Genomic DNA, 23,850 nt, shown 5'->3' on the forward strand with positions numbered 1-23,850 from the left:
GGCGTGGCTCGGTGGAAAGGGCCCGGCCGCGGGTCCCGGTCCCGCCTCCGCCGCTCCCCTGCTCGGTGACCTCGGCCGAGTCACCTCACTTCTCTGGGCCTCAGCTGGAAAATGGGGATTCACGCCTACCCTGCATCCGCCACCGTCCTCACGCTTAACGAATAACCCTAATTATCCAGCGCTACTGTTCAGAGCGAGGGTTTCAGCGTGGGGGCCGAGGGGCTACGGACGTGGGCGTGAACTCCCCGGACGGAGACCGACCGGTTGCCGAGCCACCGCCGCGGGAAAGCAGCCCGACGAGCCGTTCCGCCGCCCGGCGCGGTCGGCCCTTCCGGGCCGGGGGGCCGCCGGGCCCCAGACCGCCCGCCACGGGGGAACACGCCGGACCGCTCGGGCTCTCTACCCTTCTGAGGGCATCCTGCTCCGAATCGATAGAATAAATACTCTCATTATAGGACGATTTCGCCGTACGGCGAGGAAGAGGTCACGCTACGCCGAAGGAAGTCCATCCAAGAGAGCTCGGGGAGCCATTTTTGCGCACCGCTCATTTCGGACTCTCACCACCGCCGAACGCTGATTGTTCGTCTTTTACCTGGGCGTCGGCAACGGAGCTTTAGACAGAGGTCGGCTCGTTCGTTTCTACATCTGCGCCCCGCCGGCGCGAATGCGGCCGCCACAGAGCCGGGACCGTGCGGCATCCGACGGAGGGCCAGGTCCTAACGGCTCCCGGAAGGGTCTGTTGGCCGGGTTGACGGCGACGAGAAACCGAGAAACCGGATATCGATTTCTGGGAAGGACGGACCTGCACGTTACGCCCCGTCTGGTTTCTCGGCCACAGAGGAGGGCAGTTTTTTGGCAAAACGGACCGAGGGGTGGAATTCTGGAGAATTCTCCGCCCGTCCGACGGAAACTCGGATGGACCTCTCGGGAATCGGAGGAACCGAGGCCGCGAGGGGAGCGACGGTTTCAGGTGACGGTCGCGGGAGGGGCCGGCCTTCCGGAAATCGCGGAGAGTGGAAAAACGGGCCGCGAGAACGCTTTTCACGCGAAACGCGAGGACGTGCACGTTCTTCCGGCCGAGCTTAGCGGCTCCCTTATCGCGGCGGATAAGGCGCAGGGGCGTCCGTCGGTCGGCCGTGTCTGGGGGCAGACTGCGGGCGCCTAAGTGGAACGGCTTCACCCGATTCCTCCCTTACTAGCTAGTGGGGGAGACAGAGGGTAAAATCAAGTACAACGGGAGGGAGTGATAGAGTGGAAAGGTACGGATGTGGGTGCCGGGGGTGGACGGGGGCCGGAGTTTAAGTGCCCGGACGGTGCGGAGAGGCACGGATGGCAGCCGGAGGGGAAATGAGGTCGGGCGATGAGCAATCAATCGGGGAAGGCGTCCGGGAGACGGGATTTTCAGGAGGGCCTCGAAAACGGAGAGAACTGGGGGCTCCTCCCTTTTTCCTTCCACTGCTCTCCAACGCGCTCACGCATCCCCAGTCCGGAAGAACGCCCCCCCCCGAGCCGGCGGCTCCCTCCGATCGTCTCCCCATTTCCCTCCTCCCGCTCCTCTCCCGGTGCCTTGAGCGAGCGGCCGGGGACACGGCTACCGACTCCGCTGCATCGTATTCTCCCGAGAGCTCAGGACGGGGCCCTTCACGCGGTGAGCGCTCAACGGATGGGATCCGATCAAGTTTAAAGCGGGCCGTCGGCTCGGCCCATCTCACCTCGCCCATCCCCGACATCTCCGACCTCCCAGCTCGCACGCTCCGGTCCCCTACCGCCGGCCTGCTCTTACCGACCTCGTCTATCTCACCGCCGACTCCTTTCCCTCGCCTGCGACACCCTTCCCTCCCTTCCACGCGTGCCAGACCACGATCCTCCACCTTCAGGGAATCACTAGAGCCGAGGAGGCCTCCCGTCGCCGGGCTCGCTCTCTTTCCCGCAGTGCATCTGCGCGCCAACTGGGACATCCGATAATCGATCCGCCCCAAACCCCACGGCGCTTCCGCAGGTGATATATTACGCATCAGTTCGCCACACTGACGTCTCTCTCCCCTTCCGGATCGCAAGTCCGTTAGGGGCGGGGAACGTGTCCGCCGAGTCTGTCGTATCGCACCCTCCCGGGGGCTTCATTCGGTGCTCCGCGCGTCGTAAGCGCTCGATAAACGGGATTGAGTTGCTTCCGTCTTCTGCCTCCACTTCATTACCTCCCTGACCCCCTCCCATCCGGCTCCCGCCCCCTTGGTTCTGCAGAAACGGCCGCTCTCTCTCGCCGGCGACCGCCGTCCTGCCGGAACCGACGACGTCTATTCCGTCCTGATCCTCTCCGACCTCCCGGAGCTCCTTCGGCCACCGCGGACCGTTCCCGCCGCCGCCGTCCTCTCCTGGCTCCTCGATGGCTCCGGCTTCCGGATCTCTTCCTCCGGCCCGCGGGACTCCCTCCGGGCTCAGTTCTGGATCCCCGTCTATTTGGCATCTCCGCCTCCTCCCTTGGAGGACTCATTCGCTCCCAGAGGTCCGTTCGTTCATTCCGCAGTATTGCTCGGGCGCCGACTACGTGCAGAGCACTGGACTAAGCGCTCGGAACGGGCAATTCGGCCACCCTGCCCACCGACGGGTTTACGGGTCCGACCGCCACCTCCCCGTGGTCCATTTCCAGTCCCGCCTCTCCCCCCGCCTTCGGGCCGTCGCTATCAATCGATCGGCAGGTTTCAGGGAGTGCTCACGGTGTGCGCGGCGCTGTGCTGAGCATTTGGGAGAGAGCCAATCGAAGGAGCAGGTAGAGACGATCCCCGCCCACAAGGAGCTTACTCATTCATCCGACGCTACTTATTGAGCGCTCACTCCGCGAGAGGCAGCGTGGCTCGGTGGAAAGAGCCCGGGCTTGGGAGTCGGAGGTCGGGGGGTTCGCATCCCGGCTCTGCCGCTCGTCAGCCGGGTGACGGCGGGCGAGTCGCTTAACTTCTCGGGGCCTCGGTGACCTCATCTGCAAGATGGGGACTGACGGTGAGCCTCGCGTGGGACGACCCGATGACCCTGTATCTCCCCCAGCGCTCAGAACGGCGCTCTGCACAGAGTAAGCGCTTAACAAATACCGACATTATTATTACCGAGCGCTTGGAACGGACAACCCGGCAACAGACGGAGACCGTCCCTGCCCATCGACGGGCTCCCGGTCCAAGCGGGGGAGGCGGACGGGCAAAACCGAGACGGCTTAATCGCGGCAAATGGGATCGAGGGGACGGACGCCTCGTTAACAAAATAAATAGGGTCGGAAAACGATCTACAAAGGAGCACGGGGCGGAGGGGAAGGGAGACGGGGAGGAGCAGAGGGAGAGGGGGCTGAGCTCACGCGCCGGAGGGGGAGAGAGACTTTAAAATCGACTACGGATGAACGCGACGCGGAGCCTCGCACCCAACCCTTCCCGGCGCCTCCTCTCCGACCCTCGTCCTCCTCCTCCCCCTTCCAAGGACGAGTCGCGGAGAGTGGGAAAGACCGGCCGGGAGGACGCCCCTGGACATCCCGCCGCCGCCGCGGACTAAACGCGCCCGAAACACAACTCCTCGTCTTTCCGTTCAAACCCCGTCCTCCCCGTCACGCAGAGAGCCCCACCATCCTCTGCCCCTCACGCCTTTAACCTCGGCCTGCTCCTCGAATCACCTCTCTCATTCGTTCGGCGGGACGTTTCGAGCGCTTACTCGGCGCAGGGCACCGTACTGAGCGCTGGGAGTGGACGGTTCGGCAACAGAGAGCGGCCCGCCCAGCGACGGGCTCCCGGTCTAATCGGGGGAGACGGACGGACGGAAACGAGACAACCGCGAGGAACAGAATCGAGGGGACGGACCCCTCGTTAACAAAATAAATCCTCACTGGCTCATTCATTCGTTCAGTAGCATTTATCGAGCGCTTACGACGTGCAGAGCACTGTACTAAGCGCTTGGAATGGGCCAGTCGGTAACAGATACAGTCCCCGCCCTCCGACGGGCTCACGGTCTAACCGGGGGAGACGGACGGACGAGAACCAAGGCGATAAACAGAATCGGGGGGATGAACGTCTCATTAAAACAAGAGCAGATAGATAGAATCGAGGGGATGAACATCTCATCAGCAAAATAAATAGGGTAACGAAAATATACACGGTGGAGCGGACGAGCACGGCGCTGAGGGGAGGGGGAGGAGCAGAGGGAAGGGGGGGGGGAAAGAGGGCTTAGCTGAGGAGAGGTGAAGGGGTGGGTAGAGGGAGCAGAAGGAGAAGGGGAGCTCAGCGTGGGAAGGCCTCGCGGAGGAGGCGAGTTTAAAGTAGGGTTTCGAAGAGGGGAAGGGAATCAGTCTGGCGGAGGCGAGGCGGGAGGGCGGCCCGGGACCGCGGGAGGACGCGGCCCGGGGGATCGACGGCGGGACGGGCGGGACCGGGGGACGGCGAGTTGGCGGGCGGCGGAGGAGCGGAGCGTGCGGGGCGGGCGGCGGAAAGAGAGAGGGGAGGAGAGGTGGGAGGGGGCGAGGGGACGGAGAGCCTCGAGGCCTAGAGTGAGAAGTTTTTCCTCACACTTGATCCGCGACCAAATCCCGATGTTCCTCCATTCACAGCACGGCCGTTCCTCATGGCATCGGTTGAGCCGTCACTACGCGCCGCGCGCCCCTCCCGAAGCGCTGAACATCTAAGCTCTCCTCTCCATCCAGACGGCCGATCCAAGCCCAGATCGAACACCGTACGGGCCTCCTCCCTTTCTCCCGAAGCGGCGTGGCTCAGCGGAAAGGGCCCGGGCTTGGGGGGGGGGTCGGGGGTCATAGGTTCGAATCCCGGCTCCGCCGCTCGTCAGCTGCGTGACCGTGGGCGAGTCGCTTCACTTCTCTGGGCCTCGGTGACCTCGTCTGGAAAATGGGGATTCACCGGGAGCCTCACGTGGGACCACCTGATGACCCTGTATCTACCCCAGCGCTTACAGCAGCGCTCTGCACAGAGTAAGCGCCGAACAACATCACCACCACTACGACGATGACGTTCTGCTGCCCGCGTCGTCTTTTTTAAGAAAAAACCAAGTTCAATTTCTCCTCACTCCTCTAAAACCTCCAGCGCCTGCCCATCCATCGTCCCATCAAGAATCTCCTTAACCCCTCTGAAGGACACGGGCCGCTCTCCCCTTCCTGGCGGAACTCGCTGACTTCCCAGGACGCCGCCGCCCGCCGACTTCGCTTCTCCGACGCCGACCCGGTCGCCGCCGCTCGATCGCGTCCGTCCCCCCGCCGAACCGGGCCCTCCAACTCCCTCCGGCTCCGTCTTCCGCGCGGCCGCTTGGCTGCCGCGTGACCTCGGGCGAGTCATTTAACTTCTCTGCGCCCCAGTTACCTCATCCGTAAAACGGGAGAACGACTGGGAATCCCGCGAGGGACACGGACCGCGTCCGCTCCGACCGGCTTGAATCTAATCAGGGCGCAGTTTGTCTGGTATTCAAAAAAAAAAAAAATCGCATCTCCTCCGAGGGGGCTACTCCTTTCCCCTACTCCTCCTCCCTCGCCCTTGCATTTGGATCTGGAGGCAATAGTGATAATAATAATGGCATCCATCCGTCCGTTCATCCGATGGCATTTACTGAGCGCTTACTACGGGCAGAGCGCCGGACTAAGCGCTCGGAATGGACAGTCCGGCAACAGAGAGGGACGGTCCCCGCCCGCTGACGGGCTCGCGGTCTAATCGGGGGAGAAGGGAAAGTAAGGGACGGAGAGCGCTTCCTACGCTCTCAGCGCCAGGGTAGATGATCTGTCCATTCCAAGCGCTCAGTACGGCGCTCTGCACCTAGTAAGCGCTCAGTAACTACTACTGAACGAATACGAGCTAAGCGGGTTGTCCCACGTGGGGCTCGAGGTCTCAATCTCCACTTTCCACACGAGGGAACGCAGAGAAGTCAAGCGACCGGGCCACGGTCACCCAGCAGACAGGCGGCGGAGCCGGGATCCGAACCCACTTCCCCTTGGCTCCCGAGCCCGCGTGCGGCCTCTAAGCCGCGGACGCTGCTTCGGACGGGGTCAAGAGGGGCTCGGGTGATTCCCGGCCCCCCGGGGACGTGCAGGGGGCTGCCCTCTCGATCCGTGAAGCGCCCCGTATTTTTATTTCCCTCTCTATTCCGTCAGTGAGGCGTCCCTCCCCTCGATTCCGTTCACCGCGATTAAACCGGCTCGTCTTTGTCCGTCTCCCCCGATCAGCCCGGGAGCCCGTCGACGGGCAGCGACGGTCCCTCTCTCTCTCTCTCTGGTGCCGGATTGTCCGTTCCAAGCGCGCGGCACGGCGCTCCGCGCAGAGGAAGCGCTCGACAGCTACGTCGGGACGGACGGACCGACCCCTCGGCCTGGAAAGCCGGCGCCATCGATCGGCGAGATCCTCGGGCTTCCGCGGCCGAATCGGGGCCGGCTCATCGGGATTCCCGAAGGGGGAATTCCGACGGACGTTCTGCCCAGAGACCCCGAGACCGCTTACTACCCTCCGACGGGCAAAGAGGGGAGGGATGGAAGGGCCTCTCGGAAGGCCGAACGTAACTCGATTTAACCGCCGGCCCGTCTCGAGTCGCGGATCCGGAGCCGTCGACCGGATTTAACCACGGCGAGAGAACGGGTGGGGACTCGTCGCCCGGGACATAAAACGCCGCCACCGTCTCTCGACTTCCTCGCCGTAGAAAAAAACTAACGATATATAGAAAAACTCTTTTTCTATATATGTAGCTTTTATAGATTTACAGTTACAGGACCGCACAGCTCCCAGCTCGGCGTACGTATAAACACGTACCCGGCTCACCGGCTGCGGGACCCTGCGTAAGTATTTATATACAGAAAAGGTTTTATATATAAAAACTACATAAAAGCTGACTGTGATTAGACCGTAAGCCCGTCAAACGGCAGGGACCGTCTCTATCTGGTGCCGACTTGTTCATTCCAAGCGCTTCGGACAGTGCTCCGCACGGAGTGAGCGCTCAGTAGATACTATTGAACGGATGCGAAAAAAAATTCCCGGCCGGTCCCGTCTGAACCGTGACCCTCCGATACCGCCTCGGCAAAACGCCGCTTAAAACCGCGCCGACTTCGTCACCGGACTAACTTCCGCTTCCGAAGGACTTCGCTTGATTCACCCTGCCGTAATGAGAATTCTTTCACGGCCACTTACGTAAATCGCCCTGGGTGCGACGAGGGCTCGAAACGCGTGGCTTTCTGTAAAATCCTCATCCGGGAAATGAAATGTTGCGCGCACCTCGCGAGTCGGCGGAACCGACGACCCCTAAAACGAGACCCGGCCCGAAATAGGGACCGGAGGGCCAACGCTGGAATCGAAACGCCCTCTCCGATCGAATCTGGCAAACGCACCGCGGCCCGGCGGGGCGGAGCGGACGGGGCGCCGATCCGGGATTCAGCGGACCCGGGTTCCGATCCCGGCTCGGCCGCTCGCCCGCCGCGTGAGCCCCCGGACCGGTCGCTTCACCCCTCTGCGCCTCGGTCGGCTCGTCTGTAAAACGGCGATCGAGACGGAGAGCCGGGGGCGGGACGGGGACTCCGTCCAACCCCGGCGTGGCTCGGTGGAAAGAGCCCGGGCTTAGGAGCCGGAGGTCGCGGGTTCTAATCCCGGCGCCGCCACTTGTCAGCTGCGGGACTTTGGGCGACTCACTTCACTTCTCGGTGCCTCAGTTCCCTCGTCGGTAAAATGGGGATTAAGACTGGGAGCCTCGCATGGGACAACGGAATTACCTCGTATCCACCGCGGCGCTTACAACGGTGCTCGGCACATGGTGAGCGCTCGACAAATACCAACATCGTCATTACTGTTATTACCCACCCCGCCGCTTAGTCCGGTGCCCGGCACACAGTAAGCACTTCACGATTAGCAGAGTCATTATCATCATTAGCCCTGCGATTAGGAAAATCGGAACCTGGACCCTGAGAGATATCACAGGGGAGACGAACCCCGCCATCTCCCTTCGACTCTCAGTTCGAGGCACCGTTTGAATGTCTTCTTCCACCGCCTTTTCTCGGCGTGGCTCGGTGGAACGAGCCCGGGCTCGGGAGGCGGAGCTCATGGGTTCGAATCCCGGCTCGGCCACTCGCCAGCTGTGTGACTTTGGGCGAGTCGCTTCACTTCTCTGGGCCTCAGTCGCCTCGTCTGTAAAACGGGGACGAAGACCGTGAGCCCCACGTGGGACGACCTGATTCCCCTGTGTCTACCCCGGCGCTTAGAACGGTGCTCGGCACGTAGCGAGCGCTTAACGGATACCGACATTACTATTCTTTTCTCTTTTCCCCCCCCCCCCCCCCCCCGGTGTTCGTTAGGCGCTTACTCCGTGCCAGGCGCTGTAAGACGCGCCGGGGAAGATAGGAGATAATCGGGTTGGACACGGTCCCCGACCCACGCTCGGGGTCTTAGGCAGCGTGGCTCGGTGGAAAGAGCCCCGGCTCGGGAGTCGGAGGTCATGGGTTCTAATCCCGGCTCCGCCGCTAGTCGTTCATTCATTCAATAGCATCTACTGAGCGCTTACTATGTGCAGAGCGCTGCACTGAGCGCTTGGAATGAACACGTCAGCTGTGTGACCTTGGGCGGGTCACTTCTCCGTGCCTCGGTGACCTCATCTGCCAAATGGCGATCGGGACTGCGAGCCCCACAGGGGACAACCGGATCCCCTTGTATCCCCCAGCGCTCAGAACAGTGCTCTGCACACAGTAAGCGCTTAACAAATGTCGCAGTTTAGCTGGTACTTTCTTAATCCCCGATATGCAGGCGAAGTAACCGAGGCCTCGGGCACTGGAGGGACTTAGCCAGGGTCACGCAGCGGACAGGTGGCGGGGCCGGGATTAGAACCCACGTCCTCGGCCTCCCGGGCCTGTGCTCTACCCACTGGGCCACGCGGCTTCCTTTGGTCTGTCCTGTGACTTTCTTGGGGCGGCCAGCCAAGGAATGTCCTCTCTCCGCTCCGCCTTCTCTCTCACGCCACGGTAAGAGAACGTCCGGGAACTTTGCCCGGCACGGGTCTTCCCTGGAACCTCTGGGGAAGTACGGGCGGAGCAGCGTGGCTCAGCGGAAAGAGCCCGGGGCTTGGGAGTCGGAGGTCACGGGTTCGACCCCCGGCTCTGCCGCTCGGCAGCTGGGTGACCGTGGGCGAGTCGCTTCGCTTCTCTGCGCCTCGGGTCACCTCATCTGCAAGAACAGCGGGGCTCGGTGGCAGGAGCCCGGGCTTCGGAGTCAGGGGTCATGGGCTCGAACCCACTCGTCGGCTGTGCGGCCTCGGGCCAGTCGCTTGACTTCTCTGCGCCTCGGTGACCTCATCTGTAAAATGGGGATGAAGACCGGGAGCCTCCCGTGGGCCAACCCCATGAGCCCGTGTCTCCCCCGGCGCTTGGAACGGCGCTCCGCGCAGGGTGGGCGCTTAACAGATACCGCCATCATCATTCGAGCGATTCCGCCCCACGGCCCGCGCGGGGGGGGACGATAGCGCCCAGGTCGCCTCGGCAAGGGGCCGCTTCCAGCAAACGTTCTGAAGCCGAGGGACGATCCGAAAACCAGTCGCCCGGTTTTTTCGGGGGTCCCCGGAAGCCGCTCACTTTGCATAGGCTCTGCCACTTGGCGGCTGTGTGACCGTGGGCGGGTCGCTTCGCTTCTCCCTTGCCTCGGTGACCTCGTCTGTAAAAACGGGGATTAACCGTGAGCCTCCCGCGGGACCACCTGATGACCCCGTATCCACCCCAGCGCTTAGAACAGTGCTCTGCACAGAGTAGGCGCTTAACGAATACCAACATTATTATCAGTAGGCTTCTTGAGGGCAGGGATCACGTCCCCCAACTCCATTTTATTGAATTCTCCCCAGCACCGGGTCCAGTAATCTGCACCCAGAGAGGGCTCAAAAAATACCAGCCCTTGACCGACTGACCAGACCGGGATTTGGAGACTGGATTTGGAGTCGACTGCGATTCAGAATCTCCGAAAGGAAAGGGCGGGGGAACGCGTCCAGAGCCGCTCGGCAATGCGGCGACTCGCTCGGCCACTAAGAACCTCCGCGATGATCCCAGAGATTCCAGGAATTCGTCCGTCGTGACGGGAATGGAGGAATTCCAGCCACGCGGACTACCAGAGCCCCTCGCCGCCCGGCCAAGGCACTCTGGCGGATACCGCTTCAGGTCATCGCCCTAAAGAGCTAAGCCCCGTTCGACCGCGCCGACGCCACGCGAGGAGCTCCTCTCTTCGACTTTGACTTCTGTGATTAAAATGGCCCAGTTCAACTGGTCGTAAAGAAGTACGATAATAATTGGTATTTGTTAAGCACTTACTATGCGCAGAGCACCGTTCCAAGCGCCGGGGGGGACACGGGGTCAGCAGGTCGTCCCACGTGAGGCTCACGGTTAATCCCCGTTTTCCAGATGAGGCAACCGAGGCCCAGAGAAGTGAAGCGACTCGCCCACGGTCACACGGCTGACGGGCGGCAGAGGCGGGAGTCGAACCCGTGACCTCTGACTCCGAAGCCCAGGCTCTCTCCGCTGAGCCACGCTGCTTCTCGGCGTGGGTTAAAAAAAAATACCCCCCAGAGCCACCAGTTCTTCGGCAGACCCGACTGATCGGCGATGGAAAGTGGGGATTTGGATCCTACGCAGGTCGGTGAGAAATGATCCGAGACTCCCTCCAAATCAGACAACAGCGGGGATACGCAAAGGACGGCAGACCCCTTCGGGTCGCCGAACCGCTGCGCGTATTTAAGCGACCGCGTTCTTACTGAATCGTTCGCGCCGCCTCGGAATTCTGTCGAGAGAAGGTTCCGTGGCGTGAAAAGGAAACCGTAGAAGTCAGCCTTTTCACACCGTCCTTCAGGGTCGCCGTCTGCGTCCGTTACACTCTTCGTCCTCTAAGATCGCTCCGGGAACCCAACGACCGCCACCGCGGCCCGATCGTCGCGCTGGCGGCTCTTAGGAGGGAGAGTCCGTGGCTTTGAAAAGCACTCAGCCAGCTGAAGTGTCTTCATTTCCCCGGAAGGAAGCCTAACCTACTCTTTAAAAGCACCCGCCAGCCCATCCCGCAATCCCTCTCGCTAATTTTGGTGCGCGTTTCAACCGGTGAAAAAACCCGCGTAGAGACACGGGAAATCTGTGGCGGAAGGCAAATGAACGAGAGTTATTTCTCTTGCTCTATTTCCCTCTTCTGAGAAAACCGGGGCCCTCGGCGAGGCCCCGACGCGATCCCCGTTTCTGACGTCCGGCGGCGGGAGGATCCCGCGCCGCCGGGCCCCGTATCCCGCTCGAGAGATCGGAGCCGGGGTCCCAACGGTTCGCTGAGGGTCTCACGTGACGTCGGAAAATTCGCATCTAGTCGGTCCGGGAGTGGCGCGAACGGGAGCGGAGGAAGGCGGGGGCGGGGAGAAGCGACGGCGGAGGGCGGAAGATCACGGCCGGTCAGTGGACGGATCCCGTCGATTCCGCCTCCGCGGCACCTCCATAATAAGGTGGGCATCCGTTGAGCGCTTACGCCGGGCAGAGCACCGTTCTAAGCGCCGGGGGAGATACGGGGTCGTCGGGTCGTCCCGCGCGAGGCTCCCGGTCGATCCCCGTCTTCCAGACGAGGTCACCGAGCCCCGGGGAAGCGAAGCGACCCGCCCACGGTCACCCGGCTGACACGCGGCGGAGCCGGCATTCGAACCCGTGACCTCCGACTCCCGAGCCCGGGCTCTTTCCGCTGAGCCGCGCCGCTCCTCTAACATCAAACGCCGACTCTTCGCCATTAGATTTAAGGTCCTCGACGGGTCCTCCCGCTCCTACGTCCGCCTGCCGACGTCCTGCGCCACACCAACCCCCGCATTTGAGTCCTCTAAGGCCAAACCCACTCCATTTAACCTCAGTTCCGCCCGGGTCGCCGCCGACCCTCCGCCCCCTGGGCCGGGGCTCCGTCCCCGCCGACCTCTGCCGGTCCATCAGCTCTCCCCGCCTTCGAAATCCGGCCAATCACAATCCCACGACGGGCCCGCGGTCTAATCGGGGGAGACGGACGGACCAAAACCGCATCGTCACGATAAACGATAATGACGTTAATGCTTCCCTATTCCTCCTCCCTCCTACGTCGCCTCCGCATCTGCGCCCTCTGAGGAGTCCGATAACCCGCCCGTTTCCTACGGACCTCTCCTCCCTCCCGGCCACTTCTTCCGCCACCTCTAGTTTATTTTAACGTCCGTCCCTCCTTGTCAGTTCCTCGGGGGGGGGGGGGCAGGGATGGCGTCTGCCATCTCCGCTTTTTCCTATTATAATAATAACGATAACGTTGGCATCTGTTGAGCGCTTACTACGTGCAGAGCACCGTTCCAAGCGCCCGGGGAGATACGGGGTCGTCGGGTGGTCCCGCGTGAGGCTCACGGTCGATCCCCGTCTTCCAGACGGGGTCACCGAGGCCCAGAGAAGCGAAGCGACTCGCCCACGGCCACCCGGCTGCCGAGTGGCGGAGCCGGGAGTCGAACCCGTGACCTCCGACTCCGAAGCCCGGGCCCTTGCTCGCCTGACGGAAGGCACTCAGGAAACGCGATCGTGGCGGCGCCCGTCCGATAAGTCGGCGACGGCCGCGTGCCGGACCGGTCGGCATTTTGAGACCCACCCGATGGGCCTATTTCAAATGACCAGAATGATCGTCCGATGGTCCTAAAACGCAGACCGCCGTACACGGCGACGGAAACCTGAATCTGAGTTACGCCGCGCGGCTCAGGGGAAAGAGCCCGGGCTGGGGAGCCGGAGGCCGTGGGTTCGAATCCCCGGCTCTGCCGCTCGGCAGCCGGGTGACCGTGGGCGAGTCGCTTCCCTCCTCTGGGCCTCGGTGACCTCGTCTGGAAAATGGGGGCGAAGACTGCGAGCCTCACGTGGGACGGCCCGATGACCCTGCATCGCCCCCGGCGCTCGGAGCGGTGCGCCGTACGCGCCTAACCAATACCAACATTATCATCATCACTCTGTTACCTTTCTACTTCAGCGCGTGGCTCGGTGGAGTCAGAGGGCGCGGGTTCCGATCCCGGCTCTGCCACGCGGCAGCCGGGTGACCGTGGGCCAGTCGCTTCACTTGTCTGGGCCTCGGTGACCTCATCTGGAAAACGGGGAGGAGGACCGTGGGTCCCACGTGGGACCACCCGATGACCCCGTATCTCCCCCAGCGCTTAGAACGGCGCTCCGCACGTAGTAAGCGCCTAACGAACACCGACGTTATCATCGTTATCGAACGTTTCGGTTTTCGGGGCACCGCCGGAGGAATGAGATTCAAGAGGCCAGGGCTTTTCCAGCTCCGAGTAACAGATCAGTTGTATTTACGTGGTGCACGCGCCTACCAACTCCGCTGGATCAGAGAGGCGGCGCGGCTCAGCGGAAGGAGCCCGGGCCGGGGAGGCGGCGGTCGTGGGTTCGAATCCCGGCTCGGCCACCTGGCAGCCGTGGGCAAGTCATTTCGCTTCTCTGGGCCTCAGCTTCCTCATCTGGAAAACGGAGATGAAGGCCGGGAGCCTCACGTGGCTCCCGATGACCCCGCATCTCCCCCAGCGCTCGGCACATAGTAGGCGCGTGACAAGTACCGACGTTATCATTATTACAGTTCACTCACTCACTCGACAGCATTTACTGAGCGCTTACCGTGTGCAGAGCACTGTACTGAGCGCTTGGAATGGACAAATCGGTCACCGATGGAGACGGTCCCTGCCCTCCGACGGTCAAAAACGACAGCAATAAATAGAATCGAGGGGATGGCCGAACATCTCGTTAAAACAATACAGTGCTTAATAACCGTGTTCTTCGTCCGGCGCTTACCGTGTGACGGGCCCTCCCTCCCGCCGCCGCTCTCCGCACTCCTCGGGCGAGTCGTCTACACCCGCCGTCTCGAGTTCCTCTTCTCCCTGACCCTTTCCAATCTGGCTTCCGTCCCCTTCGCTCCAGAGAAACGTTCTCCGGGTTCTCCAATGAGCCCCTGCAATGCAGGGGCCGCCGCTCCGTCTTCATCCTTCCCCGCCACGCCGTCGACCCTCTCTACCCCTCTGCTCCCGGAGATATAATCCCACCCCGGCTCCGCCGCCACGGTCCTCTCCCGCTTCTCCTCTCTCTCGCCGCTCGTCCTCGGGCTCCTCCCCTGCCTCCCATCCCCTCTATCTCGGGGGGGGGTCCCTGGAGGTTCGGTCCCGCGTCCCCTTCCGTTCCCCATCCCTCGGAGAACTCATCCTCTCCCACGGCTGCGACTCCCACCTCCGGGCAGATGCCGCCGAAACCTCCAGCTCCAGCCCTGCGGCGGCACATCTCCTCCGCCCTTCAAGACAGTCCTGCCCGGATAGCCCGCCGTCAGCTCAAACGCGACACGTCGGAAATCTTTACACCTTCGCCGTGTCCTCCCCCCGACCTCACCGTAGACGGCACCGCCATCCTTCCCGACCCACACGCCCGGAGCGCTGGCCTTATCCGTGACTCCACGGGGTCGATCTAGCGAACCGCCGCCGAATTGATCCAAGCGCTTATCCGGTCACTCATTCAGCGCTAAGAGCTCGAGAGACTACGACGCGACCATAAATGGACCCGCTCCCTGCCTACAGAGAGCTGGCGGTCTAAGGGACGAGAAAGAAACCACTACAGATAAATAAAACTACGGTACGTAAGTGCGGTGGGGCTGGGAGGGGGGAAGAACACCCGACAATTACTCTCCAGCGCCTCAAAACTCATTTAGACCTTCCCAGACTAAGCCCCCCCCCATTTCCTCTTCTCCCACTCCCCTTCTGCGTCACCCTGAATCGCTCCCTTTGTTCTACCCCCGACCCAGCCCTACGTTTTTGTAAAATCCTGTAATTTATTCGTATTTACTGCCGCCTCCGTCCCCTCCTCTAGACCCTAAGCTCCCTGTGGGCAGGGGATGCGTCTATTGTTGCGCCGTCCTCTCCCGAGCGCTTCGTACAGTGCTCGGTAAACGCAACCGAATGGACGGACATCCCCTCCCATCTTAATTACCGCCTCGGCCTCCTCCCTCGCCGACCTCTCCGCCTCCCGTCTCTCCCGCCTCCGGGCCGCACTTCACCCTGCTGCCCGGACCGTCTTCCCACCGAAACTTTCAGGCCGCGGTCCCCCACTCTTCGAGACCCTCCACGGTGGCCCCTGGGCCTCCGCAAATGGAAACTGCGGGGAGGCAGCGCGGCTCAGCGGAAAGAGCCCGGGCTTCGGAGTCAGAGGTCGCGAGTTCGACTCCCGGCTCCGCCGCCCGTCAGCTGGGTGACCGTGGGCGAGTCGCTTCGCTTCCCTGTGCCTCCGTTACCTCATCTGGAAAAGGGGGATTAAGATCGTGAGCCTCGCGTGGGACGGCCCGATTACCCTGCATCCACCCCAGCGCTTAGAACGGTGCTCGGCACACGGTAAGCGCTTAACACATACCAACGTTATCATTATTAAATTCCTCGCCATCTGCTTTAGACCGCTCAATCACCCTCCTGCTCAATCACCCGCATCGCTTCGCTCCTCGAATGCCAACTTATTCACCGTGCCTCAATCTCGCCTACCCCGCCGCCGCCCTCTCGCCTGGATCGCCCTGCACCGTGCTCGTCCGCTCGTCCGTATAGATTTGTATTGCCCTATTTAGTCTGTCAATGAGACGTCCAGCCCCTTGATTCTATTTATCGCTACTGTTTCTGTCCGTCCGTCTCCCCCGATTAGACCGCGAGCCCGTCAGTGGGCGGGGACGGTCTCTATCTGTTGCCGAACCGTCCATTCCAAGCGTTTAGTGCAGCGCTCTGCACGTAGTAAGCGCTCAATAAATACTATTGGATGAATGAATATCCGACAGAGTCTCCCTCGTCAGAGCCTTACTGAAGGCCCATCTCCTCCTAGAAGCCTTCCCTGACTACGCCCCCCCTTTCCTTTTCTCCCCCTCCCTTCTGCACCGGCCTGACGCGCCCAATTTATTCACTCCCCCCTCTGCCCCGCGGCACTTAATGTTGGCATCTGTGAAGCGCTTACTGTGTGCAGAGCACCGTTCTACGCGCCGGGGTAGTCACGGGGTCATCACGTTGTCCCACGTGGGGCTCACAGTCTTCATCCCCGTTTTTTTTTTTTTTTTTTACAGATGAGGGAACTGAGGCACAGAGAAGTGACTCGCCCACAGTCACACGGCTGGCAAGTGGCGGAGCCGCGATTCGAACCCACGACCTAGCCGCAATCTCTTCATTTATATTAATGTCCGTCTCCCCCTCCGGACCGCGAGCTCACTCTAGGCAGGAAATACGTCTCTTATGGCGTGCTGAACTCCTCCAAGCGTTTAGGACAGTGCTCCGCTCGCTCTGAGCGCTCGCTAAAGACGAGCGATTGACGGAGAAGCAGCGGGGCTCAGTGGAAAGAGCCCGGGCCTGGGAGTCAGGGGTCGTGGGTTCGAGTCCCGGCTCTGCCACTCACCGCGGGTGAGTCGCTTCACTTCTCTGGGCCTCATCTGCAAAATGGGGACGAACTGGGAGCCTCACGCGGGTCCCAGCGCTCAGAACAGTGCTCTGCACATAGTAAGAGCTTAACAGATACCAACATTATTATTATTATTATTTCTCAAGCATTGTTCTAAGCGCTGGGGTAGACGCAGGTTAATCAAACGGTAACAGTAAGAAATGCGGTATCTGGTAAGTGCTTACTACGGGTCGGGCCCCGTATTAAACGCAGGGTGGACACGAGCAAATGAGGTCGGACGCAGTCCCTGTCCCACGGGGGGGGGAGGGGGGCTCACGGTCTCAACCCCCATTTTACAGATGAGGTAACGGAAGGACGGGGAAGTGGAACGAGCCACCCAAGGCCACACGGCAGGCGAGCGGTGGAGCCGGGATCGGAGCCCACACCGTTCTGCCGCCCGGGCCCGCGTTCCATCCGCGGCTTCCCGTCGTCAAGCGCTTCCCGCCCAAGCCCCGTCCTCCCCGCGGGGACTCTCCCCATCATTATAAGCCGGCAGCGCCATCCTTCCGGTTTCACGAGCCCGTGACCTCGGCGTCGACCTCGACCCCTTCCTCTCCTTCACCCGCCACGGTCGATCCGTCCCGTCGGTCCTTTCCTCTCCATTCCAACCGCTACGTCGGTAGCGTCGCCCTTCCCATCCCGCCTTCCTATCTCTCCCTTGCTGTCCCGTGCCTCTCTCTGCTGTCCCGATCGTTTTCCTCCAGACACCTTCGGGATCCTTTCCCCACTCCCCCAAAGACGCCTCGCCCGTTGGCTTTAAAACACCCGGGGACCTCGTCCCGCCCCCAACTCTTCCCCGCTGGCTACTCTCCTCTTCTAACCCGGCCTAAACCCGTCGCTCGTTGAACGCTAACCCCCCGCCGTCCCTCCGTCTCGTCTATCTCGCCGCCGACTCCCTCGCCCACGTCCCGGGACGCCCTCCCACCTCGGATCCGCCCGCGATCCTCCCCGCTTTCGAAGCCCATCTCCTCCAAGAGGCCTCCGCTTTCCTCTTCTCCCGCTCCTTCTGCGTCGCCCCGACTCGCTCCCGTCGTCGTTCATCCCCGACCTCCCAGCCCCGCGGCGCTTGCGTCCGCGTCTCTGACCCGCTTATTTACATTAGTCTTCACCCTCCCCTCTGGACCGCAAGCACGCCGAGGGCAGGGAATGCGAACGAGTCCGTTTACTGTCGTATCGTACTCTCCCGGGCGCTCAGTACGGTGTCCCGACTGGACCGCGAGCCCGGCGTCGGGCGGGGAGGGTCTCTAACTGTCGCCGGATCGGCCGTTCCCAGCGCTTAGTGCGGCGCTCCGCACGTAGTAAGCGCTCAGTGAGTCCTACTGGATGAATGCCCTGCACGCGGTAGGCGCTTAATAAGTACGACTGAACGAATGCCAGGGGTTAGCGCGGAGGAGGATACGAGCCGATCGAGTTGGACGCGATCCCCGTCCCACGGGGGGCCCGTCGTCGTCTCGACCTCCATTTTCGGGATGAGGCCACCGAGGCACTGGGGGAAGCGGCCCGCCCGAGGCCACACGGCGGCCAAGTGGCAGAGCCGGGATTCGAACACGGGACTTTCCGACTCCCAGGCCCGTGCCCTATCCGCTTCGCCGCGCTCCTTCTTTATCGCAGTCCCTCTCCCGCGTGGGGCTCGAAGGATTACGATTAACTGACGGTGCTGGTTTTTTAATACTGACCACGCATTTGCCACGCAGAGTTGAAGGAATGCTTTCAGAATACTTTCAAAATAGAGAATCAGGGCGGCCCAGTGGCCAGAGCCCTGGCCGGGCGAGTCAGAGGACCTGGGTTCTAATTCCGACTCCACCGCTCGTCCGCTGCGCGACCGAGTCACTTCACTTCTCTGTAGGATAGGGGACAAAACCGTGAGCCGCACGTGGGACAGGGACAGCGTCCGACCCGATCATCTTGCATCTACCCCGGCACTTAATACAGTGCCTGGAGCACAGTGAGCACTTAATACCAAAAAAATAAAAAAGAAATACATGAGAATTTCTAGTCCACCTTACCACGCCAAAAAGGAATTCAAAATGAGATGGGAAGAAGTCTTAAAAAGTCCTCAAGGCCCGAACGGGCCAAAAAATGGCCATTGAGCCTTGTGGGGAGCCAGGGATCCTAATGCGTGGATTTCATTCCAGTCGAAAGCAGCACGAAGGAAAACGCACGCTACAGTCGATTCGTTCCTTCGATCGTATTTACTGAGCGCTCACTATGTGCAGAGCACTGTACTCGGCGCTCGGAATGGACAATTCGGCAACAGGTAGAGACCGTCCCCGCCCACCGACGGGCTTCCAGTCTAATCGGGGGAGGCGGACGGACGAAAATAATAGCAATAAATAGAATCGAGGGGCTGGACATCTCATTAACAAAATAAACAGGGTAATAAAAATATATACAAATGATTCACGCACGTCACCCGCCATGACGGTCACCACGCCCACGTACGCAACTCTCTCCCCCAAGACCGCACCAGGCATTCCGCGCAGGGGGACGCCCATCGTCGGCACAGCGTTCCCAAATTCCCCAGAAGCATTTTATCCAAAACCCACGGCGAAAACACGCGTTATAGGAGAACGGCGAGGACGAGAGTAATGCAGCGTGGAGAAATCTCCCTCCACATTCCGACGCAGGTACTCGGCAAAACGCGGACGAGAGATCCTCCGGCGTCCGGTCGTTCGACACCGGTCCGACGCGGGAGGAGTCGAGGATCTCGCGCCACCGCGGACGATAGAGAAAATCAGCTAAAAGGCACGATTTCGTCCTCGCGTAAACCGCGTCGCCCCAGCACCCGGAACCCCGTGTGCCGCTCTGGCCCCGACACTTTGGGATCGGGATTCTGGAGAAGGAGCCGAGACATACGACCGGTACAACTGGGGGGTCGGAGGAATAACGGCTCGAGTCACGGAGCCGCCGTGAGCCTCATCCGTTCATTTATTGAGCGCTTACTATGTCCGGAGCGCTGTACTAAGCGCTCGGAACGGACGATTCGGCAACAGACGGGGACGATTCCTGCCTCACGACGGGCCCGCAGTCTGATCGGGGGAGACGGACGAAAGCGAGACGACATCATCACGAGAAATCGAATCGAGGGGACGGACACCTCGTTAACAAAATAAACAGGGGAATAAAAATAGATAGAAATGAGCACGGGGATGAGGGGAAGGGAGAGGGGGAGGAGCAGAGGGAAAAGGGGAAGCTCGGTCTGGGAAGGCCTCCTGGAGGAGGTGAGCTCTCAGTAGGGCTTTGAACCATCTCCAGGTTGTGGCTGCGATCGACGAGGCCGCGAAGGCTTCGAGGAACCCCGACGTGGCGGGAGAGATTGGCCGGCCCAGGGCCGGGCGGGCCGGGTCATTCACTCATTCAATAGTATTTATTGAGCACTTACTCCGTGCAGAGCACTGTCCTAAGCGCTTGGAACGGACAATCCGGCGACAGAGAGAGACGGTCCCCGCCCAGCGACGGGCTCGCGGTCTAATCGGGGGAGAAGGGAAAGTGGGGAATGGAGAGGGGAGGTTGGCGGGCGGGACGGTCCATCCCGCTCCAGGGGGACGGGCGTCCGGGGGGACCAGCGGGACGTGGCGGCCGGATGAGAGCTCGGGGCCGGGAGCCGGAGGGGCCGCATCCCAATCCCGCCACTGTCGCTCGCCCGCTCCGCGACCTGGGACGAGTCGCCCATCGGGGCCTCGGTCTCCGCCACTGCAAAATGGGGATCGGCTATCCGCCCTCCCTCCCGTTCGTTCAGTCGTATCGAATGAGCGCTCACGACGGGCGGGGCACTGGACCGAGCCCTCGGTACGGACGATCCGGCAACGGACGGAGGCCATCCCCGCCCAACGACGGGCTCGCGGTCCAAACGGGGGGAGACAGACGACAAAACAGAGGCCGTCCGGCCTCAGCGTCGTCAAGATGAACAGAATGGTCGAGATAGACACACCGTTAACAAAATAGAGTAATAAATAATATGTACAAATGTGCACAGTGCTGTGGGGAGGGGAAGGGGGTGGAGCAGAGGGAGGGAGTAGGGGGAATGGGGAGGAGGAGAATGGCGTTTCTGTAGGAAGATGATCCGGGCAGCCGAACGAAGAACAGACCGGAGCGGGGAGAGACGGGAGGAAGGGAGATCCGAGAGGAGGCAATAATCCAGTCGGGATATGATGAGAGCTCGCACCGGCAAGGTAGCCGTTTGCATGGAGAGGAAAGGCCGCATCTCGGCGATGTTGTGAAGGTGCGACCGGCGGGATCTGGTGACGGATCGGATGCGCGGGGTGAATGACAGAGCGGAGACGAGGACGACACCAAGGTTGCGGGCCCTTGTGATCTCGTAAAAACAATGGCAACTAAATAGAATCAGGGTGACGCACATCTCATTAAACAAAATAAACAAAATAAATAGTAGTAAATAAATACATCTTCATCACCCTATTTATTTTGTTTAATGAGACGTACGTCACCCTGATTCTGTTTAGTCGCCACCGTTTCTACGAGACGCTCTTCCCCTCGACTCTATCTATCGCCACCGTTCTCGTCCGCCCGTCTCCCCCGATTAGACCGTGAGCCCGTCGGAGGGCGGGGACCGTCTCTGTCGCCGACTGGTACATTCCAAGCGCTCAGTACAGTGCTCCGCACGTAGTGAGCGCTCACTAAATGCTACTGAACGAATGAATCCAGGTGGAGACGTCCCGAAGGCAGGCGGGAGGGGGAGAGAACAGGGGAGGAGCCGTGGATGAGTCTCCTGTCGAGCCTCTGAACCCCATGTCATCATTCTGGTATTCGTTAAGCGCTTACTACGTGCCAGGCCCCGTACTAAGCGCCGGCGGAGATGAAAGCAAACTGGGTAGGACCCGATCCCTGTCTCGCGCGGCGCTCAAAGTCTCGATCCCCGTGAGCTCACTGTGGGCAGCAATGTGTCCGGTTGTTGTTATGTTGTACTCTCCCAAGTGCTTAGTACAGTGCTCGGCACGGAGTAAATGGTCAGTAAATCGCACCGAATGAGTGAATGAATGAATTTTACAGATTAGGGAACTGAAGCAGAGTGAATAATAATAATAATAACGATGACGATATCCGTTAAGCGCTTAATACGCGCAAGCACGGTTGTGAGCGCTGGGGTCGATTCCAGGTAGTGAGACTGTCCGATTTGGGACTCACAGTCTTCATCCCCGTTTTCCAGATGAGGTCACCGAGGCCCAGAGAAGTGAAGCGAATGGCCCCAAGTCCCCCAGCTGACAGGCGGCGGGGCCGGGATTCGAACCCACGACCTCTGCCTCCCGAGCCCGGGCCCTCGCCACTGAGCCACGCTGCTTCCCGACCTCTGCCTCCTGAGCCAGGCCGCTCAAGAAATACCACGATGACGATGACGGAGAGGCAGCGTGGCTCGGCGGAAAGAGCCCGGGCTTGGGAGTCGGCGGTCGTGGGTTCGAATTCCGACTCCACTTGGCAGCTGGGTGACCGTGGGCAAGTCGGCTCACTTCTCCGGGCCTCAGTTCCCTCATCTGGAAAACGGGGATGAAGACCGGGGGGGGGGGGGGGGAGCCCTCACGCGGGACCACCTGATGACCCTGGATCTCCCCCAGCGCTCAGAACAGTGCTCGGCACAGAGTAGGCGCTTAATACCGACGTTCTTCTTCTCGGTGGGAAGAGCCCGGGCTTGGTAGTCAGAGGTCCTGGGTTCGAATCCCGCCCCTGCCACTTGTCGGCCGAGCGACCGTGGGCGGGTCGCTTCACTTCTCTGGGCCTCGGTGACCTCATCTGGAAAATGGGGATGAGGACTGCGAGCCTCACGTGGGACCCCCCGATGACCCCGGATCTCCCCCCCGCGCTTAACAGACGCCGACGTTACTCTTCTTCTTCTCTGGGCCTCGGTGACCTCATCCGGAAAATGGGGGATGAAGGCTGCGGGCCTCACGTGGACCCATCGGATCACCCCGGACCTCCCCCAGCGCTTAGCCCAGTGCTCTGCACATAGTCGGCGCTTAACAGATACCAACGTTATTCTTCTTATTATCACTTCACCTCTCTGGGCCTCGGTGACCTCCTCCGGAAAACGGGGGATGAAGCCCGGGGGCCTCCCGTGGGCCCACCCGATGAGCCCGGATCTCCCCCGGCGCTCAGAACGGTGCTCCGCTCCTAATAAGGGCTTAACGGATGTCAACGTTATGATTCTTTTTACGATTACGAAGGCCCGGGAGGGGCCGAAAAGGCAGGCCCCGGCGACCGGAAGTGGGGTCGGGGATGGGGGGGATGGGGGGGACGGGGGGGAACGGGGGGCCCGGGGGTCCGCGGGGGGCGGCGGCTACCTCGGAGGGCCTGGTGCATGCCGCCCAGCCCGCTGTACAGCTCCAGGACCCGCAGCGCCGCCATGGCCGCCCCCGCCGCTCCGCCGCCCGGCCCCGCCTTCCCGCTCCGCCGCCGTGGCCCCGCCGCTCCGCTCCGCTCCGCCCCGACGCCGCCCGCCCTTCCGCCCGCCTCTCGCCACACGCTCCCTCCCTCCCTCCCTGCCTGTCTGCCTGCCTCATTCATTCGTTCGTTCCTTCTTCCCTCATACATTCATTCCTTCGTTCGTTCCTTCCCTCATTCATTCCTTCGTTCGTTCCTTCCCTCATACACTCACTCATTCATTCGTTCGTTCCTTCTTCCCTCATACATTCATTCCTTCGTTCGTTCCTTCCCTCATACACTCATTCATTCGTTCGTTCCTTCCCTCATACACTCATTCATTCGTTCGTTCCTTCCCTCATACGGTCATTCATTCGTTCGTTCCTTCCCTCATACAGTCATTCATTCGTTCATACATTCATTCACTCATACGTTCATTCATTCATTCGTTTATACATACATTCATTCGTTCATACATTCATTCGTTCGTTCCGTCATGCATTCATTCATTTATTCCTTCATACATTCATTCATTCATACATTCAGTCCTTCGTTCATACATTCGTTCGTTCGTTCGTTCTTACAGTCATTCTTCCATACTTTCGTTCGTTCGTTCATTCATACATTCATTCATTCATACGTACGTTCATGCGTTCATTCGTTCATACATACATTCATTCATTCATGCATACATTCATTCATTCATGTAGACATTCATTCATACAGGCATACATTCCTTCATACGTTCATGCATTCATTCATTCATACATACATTCATTCATGCATACATTCATTCGTTCATACATTCATTCATTCATACATTCATTCATACATACATACATTCATACATGCATTCATTCACTCATACATGTATTCATTCATTCATCCATTCATTCGTTCATGCATTTATATATTCATTCATTTATTCATTCATTCATACATACATATACACTCGTATGTACGAATGAGAAGCATTCAAGAATGGGAATGAATGAATGAATGAATGAATGAATGAATGAATGAATGAATGATGAATGAATGAATGAATGAAT

General features: G+C 60.5%; 1 protein-coding gene across 1 annotated transcript in view; it reads right to left on the bottom strand.

Annotated features, from left to right (window-relative positions):
- The window catches only part of TRDMT1 (tRNA aspartic acid methyltransferase 1), a 61,618-nt gene extending 38,821 nt beyond the window's left edge, over positions 1-22,797 (bottom strand). The window contains exon 1 of the mRNA XM_029077543.2: positions 22,720-22,797. Within this exon, the coding sequence (XP_028933376.1) occupies positions 22,720-22,783 (64 nt within the window). The 5' untranslated portion in view covers positions 22,784-22,797. The remainder of the gene's footprint in view (positions 1-22,719) is intronic.
- Between the last annotated feature and the right edge of the window lie 1,053 nt (positions 22,798-23,850).

This window comes from Ornithorhynchus anatinus, chromosome 13, assembly GCF_004115215.2.
Source record: "Ornithorhynchus anatinus isolate Pmale09 chromosome 13, mOrnAna1.pri.v4, whole genome shotgun sequence".
Taxonomy (NCBI): Eukaryota; Metazoa; Chordata; class Mammalia; order Monotremata; family Ornithorhynchidae; genus Ornithorhynchus; species Ornithorhynchus anatinus.